General features: G+C 40.2%; 2 protein-coding genes across 3 annotated transcripts in view; both read right to left on the reverse strand.

Annotated features, from left to right (window-relative positions):
- The window catches only part of SH3KBP1 (SH3 domain containing kinase binding protein 1), a 442,009-nt gene that overhangs the window by 376,942 nt on the left and 53,718 nt on the right, over window positions 1-11,349 (reverse strand). The window lies entirely within an intron of this gene.
- Window positions 1-11,349, reverse strand: part of BCLAF3 (BCLAF1 and THRAP3 family member 3) — a 73,813-nt gene that overhangs the window by 8,721 nt on the left and 53,743 nt on the right. For both annotated transcript variants that reach the window (XM_066357669.1, XM_066357670.1), the window contains exons 11-12: window positions 7,217-7,319; window positions 2,067-2,219 (exon numbers count right to left, since the gene is read on the reverse strand). In XM_066357669.1, coding sequence (XP_066213766.1) covers window positions 2,067-2,219; window positions 7,217-7,319 — 256 coding nt within the window. The remainder of the gene's footprint in view (window positions 1-2,066; window positions 2,220-7,216; window positions 7,320-11,349) is intronic.

An 11,349-nucleotide genomic window follows, 5' to 3' on the forward strand; every position in this document is an offset into this window, starting at 1 on the left:
AGTGATGGAAATGTGCAGAAGTTCCCCGAATCTAAGGGAGAGAGGAAGCAAGCAACATTAGAAGAAACCAAAGACTCCAGGCCTAAAGGATGAGGTAAAATGAAATAATAGCTCTAAAGCATCCATTCATGGCCCTGGTCGGTTGGCTCAGTGGTAGAGCATTAGCCTGGTATGTGATTGTCCCAGGTTTGATTCCGAGTCAGGGCACACAAAAGAAGCAGCCATCTGCTTCTCAACCCCTTCCCCTCCCCCTTCTCTCTCTCCCTCTCTTTTCCTCCCACAGCCATGGCTTGACTAGTTCAAGTGTATCACCCTAGGCACTGAGGATGGCTCGGTGGAGCCTCTGCCTCAGGAACTAAAAATAGCTCAGTTGCAAGCATGGCCCAGATGGGCAGAGCATCGGCCCCAGGTAGAGGTTGCCAGGTAGATCCCGGTCAGGGCACATCGGGAGTCTGTGTCTCTTAACTCCCCTCCCCTCACTTGGAAAAGAAGAAAAAAATAAATAAATCATCAATTCATACGTACGGAATGGGGCTTCAGAGTAGCACAGTACTACTAGGACAGCACTAAAGCCAAGTAAGCCTTAAGAACCTTAGTTCAGACCTTGGCAGAAACAGAGCAGTCGCAACGCCGCGTTCCTTTTCCTAAAGGTTAGGAAAGTATGGAGCCCAACCATGAAGTAGGGTGCTAACGGTGGGAAACCCGATTTCCTGCCACACTCCTCGAGCTGTGCCTTGTTCAAACATAATCTATAAAAGCCTGGCTATGGCTTGCTTTCAGGCACTGATAGTAGCCAGACTGGAAAAACCTATGTTAACGTAGCTACAATACAAAGATATACGAACTAATATCCAGAAGGGTATGCCTAAGAAGAACAATAGTAAGACACTGTGTTTTTTTCAAATCCAGTGAGTATGAAGCACTCAGATGGCGGCGGAAGGCAAGAGTGCAGGGTCTGCACTGGACCCTAACTGTAACTGCTATCAAAAAAAAAAAAAAAGTTTAAAAGAATCAGTTGTCAACTCCCTTCTACTGAGATTCATGTTTCAAAAACTAGGTTTTACTGAAATCACTAAGCAAGAAAATACCTGATTTAACTGATGTAATACTATTATTCTCATTTAAATGTAATATGTAGAATGTAATTTTATATCATGCTCATTCTACATTTTCAAATACCAATATGGCAAATTTTAAATAAAATCTATATGCAACTAAGACTGTGAAACTCAAATTATTAAAAGAAGCGTTTTATTAACATTAACCCTCTGAGTAGTACGAATGTTCATGTACGTCCTCGTGCCTCCTGACCAACCAGAGTATGATCGATTTATTTTAAAAATGTGTAAGGCAACATTAAAAAAAGGCAAATGTATGTTCTTCTTATTTCCATAAATTGGTTATCAAACAAACATGATTTTAAGTTAGTAATACTGGAACTAATTTCATTTATTAAAAAAAAACTCACTCCAGGATCAGCGAGCATGAAACAAACTCACTACTCAAAGGGTTAAGAATTAGCATAAAGTGGTGATGGTTGCACAGCATTCTGAATGCAATTAACGCCGCTGAATTGTATACTTAAAAATGGTTAGAACAGCAAATTTTATGTTATATATTTTATCACAATAAAACATATGAATGGGGAAAAAGAAGAGTTAGTGTGTTTTGCAATTATGCACCATTTTTATATGCTCAGTTCAATATTTTTGGTAGAGAGAATTCACATTTTATAAGGCGAAAATCTATCAACTGAAAGCCTCTACTTGAATTTCATTTCAAAAATTAATCATACAATAGAAATTCTAAAATAAAAAGTTTAAACAGCTTGCACAAAGTATCAGAGGTATAAGATCTAAAAGCATTTTAAGATTAATCAGTCTCACAACTCTATTACCACTATTTCTTGACGTTTTTCTGCAACTATCATACAATAAGAGTATTTTTGAAATTTAGGTTGTTTCTTGAGGCAATTTAAATAAAAAATCCTATTTATCTATTAAACAGAGAAAATTTAGGAGTTCAAAAGTCAAGCAACATTTTTAAAGAATCATAATCCAACTAACCTTTTTTCTCTGTAATCTTTCTCGGAATTTAGCAGTGGTAAACCCCTGTGCTCCAACGAACCGTAAACGCTGATATTTAGACTGAATGTTCCAACTTTTCTGTTGTAAGCTGGATTTAGAATGGGATTGAAATCTGCCACCTCTAAGGCTCATCTGTAAAGGAAAAATAATTAACTGTTAAAACTATAGCTTCCATATCTACTTTATTAGCATAAGGAATGCAAACATGTCTGGTATTTAGAGCTACCCTTAATTCTATCTAGGCCCTACAAATATTAAAAGCAAAGAGGTTAATGATGGTAATAAACTGCATTTTCCTCAAACCAGCTTCCTAGCTTGATTTATATAATGTTTTTTTAATTTACATAAAACTGTTAAGTTAGAAAATTTTTAAATTCTTGAAAGTTAAGTTTTTCTTAGTTTCATGCTAAGAAAAATACAACTTCCAAAACATCTAATGAGCTAAAATTATCTTCTTATTCATGGTGAAATATATCAAGTCAAAAAAGGAGGGGAAGACATTAAGTATCAACAGCTATTTAAGAATCAAAAAACTCGCCTGACCAGGTGATGGCGCAGTGGATAGAGCGATGGACTGGGATGCGGAAGGACCCAGGTTCGAGACCCCGAGGTCGCCAGCTTGAACGCGGGCTCATCTGGTTTGAGGAAAAGCCCACCAGCTTGGACCCAAGGTCGCTGGCTCCAGCAAGGGGTCACTCGGTCTGCTGAAGGCCCGCGGTCAAGGCACATATGAGAAAGCAATCAATGAACAACTAAGAAGTAGCAACGCTCAACGAGAAACTAATGATTGATGCTTCTCATCTCTCCGTTCCTGTCTGTCTGTCCCTGTCTATCCCTCACCCTGACTCTCTCTCTGTAAAAAAAAAAAAAAAAAAAAAAAAAAGAATAAAGTTAAGAGAGTTTTTTGATTCTTTTTTTTTTTTTTTTTTTTTTTTTACAAAGACAGAGAATGAGTCAGAGAGAAGGATAGACAGGGACAAACAGACAGGAACAGAGAGAGATGAGAAGCATCAATCATTAGTTTTTCATTGCGCGTTGCAACATCTTAGTTGTTCATTGATTGCTTTCTCATATGTGCCTTGACTGCGGGCCTTCAGCAGACCGAGTAACCCCTTGCTGGAGCCAGCGACCTTGAGTTCAAGCTGGTGGGCTTTTCCTCAAACGAGATGAGCCCGCACTCAAGCTGGCGACCTCAGGGTCTCGAACCTGGGCCCTCTGCATCCCAGTCCAACGCTCTATCCACGGTGCCACCGCCTGGTCAGGCTTAACTTTATTCTTGTCAGTACCTTCAAGGCAATCTTTCTTTAACATAAAAATTCCATTACAGTAAATATTTTCAAGATAAGAGTTATACTCAAAAAGGTCATTTCCTTGCCTGCATACTGCCCATTATTATAATAGATGTAAAAGGACAATGAATATTTGTGTTTTCCGCCCTGGCTAGTTGGTTCAGTGGTAGAACATTGGTCCAGCATGTGTAAGTCCTGGGTTTGATTCCTGGTCAGGGCACATAGGAGAAGCGACTATTTGCTTCTCCAACACACCTTCCTCTTCCCCTCCTGCAGCGATGGCTCGATTGGTTCGAGCAAGTTGGCCAAGGGCAGTGAGGATGGCTCCATGGCCTGGCCTCAGGCACTAAAATAACTCACTTGCTGAGCAATGGAGCAGCAGCCCCAGATGGGTAGAGCATTGCCTGGTAGTGGGTTGCTGGGTAGATCCCGGTGGGGGCACATGTGGAAGTCTGTCTCTTTGCCTCCCTGCCTCTCACTTAATTCAAAAAAAAAAGATACATACATTTGTGTCTCCATGTAGGAAATGTACAAATGATGCATTATAATGGAGTAATTGTAAAAACTAAGTACATTCCTCTTTCCACAATTATTTAACAAAGAGTATGTCATGCATAATGAAGCACATAAGTCCGTGAAAAGTATATCATGCCTATTTTCCGATTATTTTCTTAAAGTTACAAAAAATTCAGGTAAAACAATTAGAATGAGACTAATTTTGTTAAAACTATCTGCACAAAATACATCAGAGCTAATCTTTGGATTTACACCATCTACTTCTAGATACCATTCTAATAAGGTGATTACTAATATTCTGGCTTTCAATTAATTGAATTAACATAAAAAGTAAATTTTAATGAAATAACTCCTTTCCTTAGGAAGGATTATTTCCTCCTCCTATTTTACTATAAAGAATTATGGATAAAAAGGAAAAAAAAGTGTGGACTTCTAAATAATCATATTATAATACTGCACGGCTTCAAATGAATGGTCAAGAAAATTATTGCATTTATTTTTTAAAGATTCATAACTGTCAAAGAACTTCCCATTAAGGAGAAAGGGTAACCAATGATTAGAACATGTAGGAAGCACTTAAATCTGTGTAGCTTACCTACAGGGACACACACACTGGCCAGTTGGCTCAGTGGACAGAGTGTTGGCCTGGCATATGGACGTCCTAGGTTCAGTTTCTGGTCAAGGCACATAAGAGAAGTGACCATCTGCTTCTCTCCCACCCACCCCTTTCCTGCTTCACTTCCTTTTCCCCTCTCACAGCCAGTGGCTCAGTTGGTCCAAGTGTTGGAGTCAGGTGCTAAAAATAGCTGCGTTGATTTGAGTATTAGCCCAAGACGGGGGTTGCTGGGTAAATCCCAGTTATGCAGAAGTCTGTCTCACTATTTCCCATCCTGTCACTTAAAAAAAGGGCTGGGGAAAGTTTAGGACCTTGCCTACCTCCCCACCTAAAGCCACACTCTATCTGCATCTGTTTTATGTATTTGTATTTCCATGTAGTATCTGTAAAAAGATTCCACTGGTAAAAAAAATAATTTTTTTTTGAAAATCAAGCTCTGAGAAAAGGGGTCATTAAATTGATTAAAGTTAACTATAAATGTCTAGAAATAATAGTTTATAGCTATTACTTGAAATATCACAAAACAGCTTTTAATTTACTAATACTTTGAACATGATGTTCAAAGCATAAACCAAAAGCTAGAATTAAATGGAAAGTAACACTCAATACTTTAAAATACACTTTAAAGCTTACTTCTGAAACTTCGTTTTGCCATTTAAAACACACATTTTAAATGTACAAGATTGAGAACACAAAACATGTCATGTGTAGCTTACCTACAGGGACACACACACATTTTCCTTCATACAACCCGTGCTACTTTTGAGAAGATACTTTAATTCATGAATATGAGAAGTGTAAAAAAATACTCCTGCATAACACAATGGGTACCTTTTAGAAAACGGACTAAAAATGTAGTCTTTATTCATGCATCCAAAAGAGAAACAAACCCGTTATAGGAGCTGCTAAGCGTTTCCACTGTCTGAGAAAGGAACACAAACTCTCAATACTGCAGGAGGCAGGCAGGTCTCACTGACTCCAATAACTAAGTTACGTATATGCTCCTGTCATGACCAGGAAACCATCAGAAGTCAGCAGATTAAGATGGTAACTACAAAGAACCTGAATCCTTTGATGGGAACAGAAAAGATAGGGCCCATTCTGAAAGATGGTTTCTTTTCTTTCAAAATAATAGTCTTATAACCTTCTCTTTATTTCAATTGAAGTCTATACATCTCACAAATCTTCCTCTTTCATACCTTTACCTCTCTCCTTGGTTAAAAAAAGTCACATAAGGCTCTTTTCATAGTAGTCATCTTGAATTCCTACTAAGTCTGTACATTTGAATAAATGCATGAAGATGCACATAATGAGATGAGACTCTGGGGGGCCTTGGGAGGGAGGAGGTGCATTCTGCATGGGAAGGAATGTCTATCACTGGAGGCCAGTGGGAAGACTCTCCCGGGCAGCTTGTGACCAGGCCCCCATCCGTCCCTCTTCCAGTATCCAGGCCCCTAGTGTCACCTCCTTCGAGTGTGGGCTGGACCTAGTGACTCGCTTCTTACAAATAAGAGTGTAGTGGAGGTGACAGAATGTCACTTCTGAGACTAGGTTACAAACCCACTCTGGCTTCTATCTTTCTAGCTGCCACTTGCCTGCTCTTATGGAAGCCAGCTGTCATTTGTAAACTGCCCTATGAAAAGGCAAATCTTTAAAATAAAAATGTAGATTAGTGGTGGTTAGCAGGCGTGAGGGCTCTTATTGGGGTCAAAAATGTTCTAAAACTGGGTTATGGTAATGGTTACACATTTTAGTAAGTTTACCCCAAAATCATTAAATCATTTACCTAAAACAGGTGAATTTTATAGTATATAAATTATACCTTAATAAAGTTGCTCTTAAGAAAGCTAGTACTGCCTGACCAGGTGGTGGCGCAGTGGATAGAGTGTCGGACTGGGATGCCGAGGACCCAGTTCGGAATCCCAAGGTCGCTGGTTTGAGTGCGGGCTCATAGATGTGACCCCATGGTTGCTAGCTTGAGCCCAAAGGTCGCTGGCTTGAGCAAGGGGTCACCTGCTCTGCTCTAGCCCCCGGTCAAGGCACATATGAGAAAGCAATCAGTGAACTAAGGTACTGCAATGAAGAATTGATACTTCTCATCTCTCTCCCTTCCTGTCTGCCTGTCCCTATCTGTTTCTGTCAAAAATTTTTTTTAAAAAGCTAATACTATAATAAATGCAATAAAATCCTGCAAATCAAATAAATGAGCATTTCTTCTGTCATAATATCAATATGCCTCAAAAAATCTTAACATTGAACACAAAAATTACATAAGCCATACTGCCTGACCAGTGGTTGCGCAGTGGACAGAGCGTCAAGATGGGATGCTGAGGGTCCTGGTTTGAAAATCCGAAGTCTCCAGCTTGAGTGCAGGCTCACCAGGGTTGGGTGTGAAATCGGCAATTTGAGCGTGGGATCATCAATATGACCCCATGGTTGCTGGCTTGAACAAGGGGTTACTGGTTTGGCTGGAACCCCCTGGCCAAGGCACGTATAAGAATCAATCAATAAACAACTGAAGTAGGGTAACTACGAGTCAATACTTTTCATCATTCTCCCTTCCTGACTCTCTCAAAATAATAAAATAAAAGAATTATAACCCATACTTCCTGAATAGTTACAAACATTATGAAAATCACTGGTGATCCCTGTAGGAATATGTGAGAACAGAATGCACAAAAGTGAAATTTTTGAAACTGCACTCTTACCATGTGAGGTTTCTGAACAAATGTTTTATCATTTGATTCTGTAACAAGTTTAGGTTCTTGGCATTCATCAGTCTCAGTTGAAAGATTGGAAAGCTGATCATTCCTAATAAAATGAGACAAAAATATTTTATTAGTTTACTTTCAGCCAACAAATAAACCAGAGAAATAAACTTACCCCCTTCAGAGACAAAGTAAAGCAGCACAACAGTAAAAATAACTTCAATGCTCTATCACTGCTCAAATTTTCAATGATAGCTACCAGGGCTCAAACCCTGTAGTTTCCAACAGACATTATTTAGCTAAGTCAAAAAGTTAGCAATAGGGTAAAACAGTATTCCCTGGACCAGGGCTCTCACTCTGGGGTCCAAGAACAGGTCCTGAGGGCTGTACCTCCTTGAAACCATCCGACGAATGTGTCTGTTTTGAGAGTAGACCGTAACTGCTCTCAAGCCTTTGGCAGCACTGGACCCCCTTGCTGACACTCTCATCGGTGAAAGTACTGGACACAAGGGGTGTGATGGGCCCAAAGGCCCCTCGCTGACAGAGCGGGGGCCTCTGATACTGCTGGGTTACAGCAGCAAAGGACAGCTCCCCTCTAGTGTTGCCACTAGGTCCAGAGGCCAATAAGGGCCCTTCCCAGAGGGAAGGCAGCCCTGTGTGGGAGGGAGGTCCTTCCTTGGGCTTCTCCTCCGAGCCTGGGCCTCGGTCCCATAGCCCTCAGAAAGTCCCCTCCCCGCCTATATCACGTCTCCACAATGCCCCTCAGACCCTTTCTGCTCCACAGCCAACATCTCACTGCCTTGGCCCTGCTTCAGTCCCTCGCACAGGTCCCCACTGACGTGGGGACAAAATGCACACTCTTCACCATGAGCCTCGAGGCCCTTCTTGCTCTGTCCCCTACTTCCTGGCCCGGCAGCTCCATTCCAGTCTCCCGGCATGTGGCATGCACACGGAGTTTCGGGCACAGTCAGCCACACATGCTCCTGGGACACACACAAAATCTCTCCTGCTTCTACACGTTTGCACGTGCACTTCCTTCTGTTGTAATTTCCCTCTTAACTCAGAGCAACTTCAAGATTTAGCTCCATCTGCACCTGGTCCAGGAAGGCTTGCCCAGACCCCAATGTGGTGGGCGTGGTGCACAGGTAGCATTCGAGGTCTTCACACTCATCACTTGCATTTTTCCTTCTTTTTTTGTGACAAGAGACAGAGAGAAGGACAAATAGGAACAGACAGACAGGGAGAGAGATGAGAAGCATCAGCTCTTTGCTGCGACACCTCAGTTGTTCATTGACTGCTTTCTCATATGTGCCTTGACAGAGGGCTACAGCAGACAGAGTGACCCCTTGCTCGAGCCAGCGACCTTGGGCTCAAGCTGGCTCAAGCCAGATGAGCCCGCACTCCAGCTGATGACGTTGGGGTATCGAACCTGGGTCCTCCGCATCCCAGTCTGATGCTCTATCCACTGTGCCACCGCCTGGTCAGGCCACATCACTTGCATTTGTAACTGCTGGGGCACCTGTCAGCTTCACCCAGCGCACTGTGATCCCTTCAGAGGAGGCACTGTGGGTAATTTGTTCTGTGGCCACAGATCTGGCCCCAGAACCTGACATGAAATAGCCACTCAGGGTTTCTTATAATGTTAAAAACAAAACAAGAAAAAACCGTACCGTATTCCCCATGTATAAGACGCACACATTTTTGAAAAATTTGGGGTCTCAAAACTGGGTGCGTCTTACACAGTGGTTGTAGAATTTACTTGCATTTCCCACTTTTTCATGCTTGTTTTTGTGCTCATTGTTGAAGACAGTAATTTGTCATCAGACACAGATGAGGACAAGTAATGGATGGGAGTTTTGACAGTGATGAGAAGTTGTATGAATTTTATGAATAAAACTTGAGTTCAATAACTTTGTGTAATACATTTTTTTTTCAAATTTCAGGCCCCCAATTTAAGGTGGATCTTATACATGGGAGCATCTTATACATGGGGAAATACGGTATATTCTGTCAAAATGTGCACGATAATAACAGGAAGTCAAGAGAGTAGGGTACAAAGTCATATTGCAAAGATAATTTCAATTCTTTAAAATACACACATACATGCCCAGAAAAGAATTTTAGGAAATGTACTAAATATTAACAGTGGTCATCTCTGATTACATTAAGAATGACTTTTATATATATTTTTTAAACTTTGCTATATTTTTAAGACATTTACTATTAGCATGGACTACTACTTCTATAAGCAAAACAATGGATTATACAAGATCCTCATTACAAAGCGTATGCCAGATGAGAGTAGTGTCTAAAATTATAACGAACTCTTACATCTCAATAACAAAAGGACAATAATTCAATTTAAAAATGGACAAATGATTTGAATACTTTCCAAAGAAGACATACAAAAAGCAGATAAAAATATGCTCAACATCATTAGTCAATAGAGAAATGCAAATCAAACCATCAATGAAATTCTACTTTATGCCCACTAGGATGGCTGTAATAAAAAAGATGACAGTGCCAATGTTCACAACAGCGTTATACACAATAACCCAAAGCTGGAAACCCAAATGTTCATCAACAGAAAACTGGATAAACAAAATGGACATATCTATACAATGGAATACTATTCAGCCTTATAAAAAATGAAGTTGAGTCCTGGCTGGGTCATTCAGTTGGTTAGAGTGTCGTCCCAATACTCCAAGGTTGTAGGTTTGATCTCCAGTCAGGACACACACAAGAATCAACCAATGAATTCATAAATAAGTAGAACAACAAATTGATGTCCCTCTCTCTCTCCTTTCTTCTAAAATCAATAAATTTTAAAAAAGGAATAAAGTTTAAAAAGAATAGAATTCTGACATATGATACAACATGGATGAAAACACTGTACTAAGTGAAATAAACAGAAACAGAAGGACAATTACTGTAAGAATCCATCTATATATTATATATACAGCACTACAGTAAGCAAGTTCATAGAGATTGAAAGGACAGAGGTGATCAGGGCTGGGGGCAGAGGAGATGGGAGTTCTAGTTTAGTGGGTACAGAGTTTCTGTTTAAGAAGATGAACCCCTTCCGGAAGTGGACAGTGGTGATGGCCGCACAATATTGTGAATGTACTTAATTCCAATTGTACACTTAAAATAATAAAATGGTAAAGATTATGATATGTGCATTTTACAATAACAAATTTTAAAACTCTTTGGTATTTTGATTTTTGACCAGGCAAATGAGTGTTCAAATTAAAAAATATATTTCCCAGCCTCCCTAAATTTTGACCAATGTTGCTGAAGCATCATATATAAATTGCAGGAGGCCTGACCTGTGGTGGCGCAGTGGATAAAGCGTCGACCTGGAATACTGAGGTCGCCAGTTCAAAACCCTGGGCTTGCCTGGTCAAGGCACATTTGGGAGTTGATGCTTCCTGCTCCTCCCCCCTGTTCTCTCTTTATCTCTCCCTCTCTCTCTCTCTCTCCCCTCTCTCTCTAATAAAAATGAATAAATAAAATCTAAAAAAGTAAATAAAAAAATATTTAAAAAAAAATTGCAGGAAGTCTTTAAAGAAAAGGCTAGAACAGGGACATGACACAGGATGGCTAGGGCACAAACGCTCACCTTGGACCATGAGGCAATGCCACGAGCAGAGGATATCTGAGCAGCAAAACCTCCAGAGCCTGGTCGCCTGAAGGGCGCACTCTACCATGCTCTGACTCCCTGCCTCTAATTACTTTTTTACATGAGAAAAAATTTTTCCTCTAGCTCTTACATTTTCCACCCAGCAAGTAGAATGATCCTTTTTAAATTCAATGTGATTGGGTTAGAACCCATACTGTTTTCTAATCTCACTCAGAGTAAATTATAGTCTTCATGTTCTTCAAGGCCCTTTGTGATTTGGCCTCATCTAACTCTCTCTCCCTCTTCACTATTACAATCTCCTTAAACAAGAGCAAGCATGATCCTGCCTCTAAGTCTTTGCCTTTGCCTCTCCTAAAATACCATCCCCTCAAAATACCCTATGGCTAACTCTCATCATTTATATCCTTGCTCAATTTAAAAAAAAAAAATATATATATATATAAGTGCATTTCATAACTATCACAAATAAAAGTCCTATCACACTTATATG

Source organism: Saccopteryx leptura, chromosome X, assembly GCF_036850995.1.
Source record: "Saccopteryx leptura isolate mSacLep1 chromosome X, mSacLep1_pri_phased_curated, whole genome shotgun sequence".
Lineage (NCBI taxonomy): Eukaryota > Metazoa > Chordata > Mammalia > Chiroptera > Emballonuridae > Saccopteryx > Saccopteryx leptura.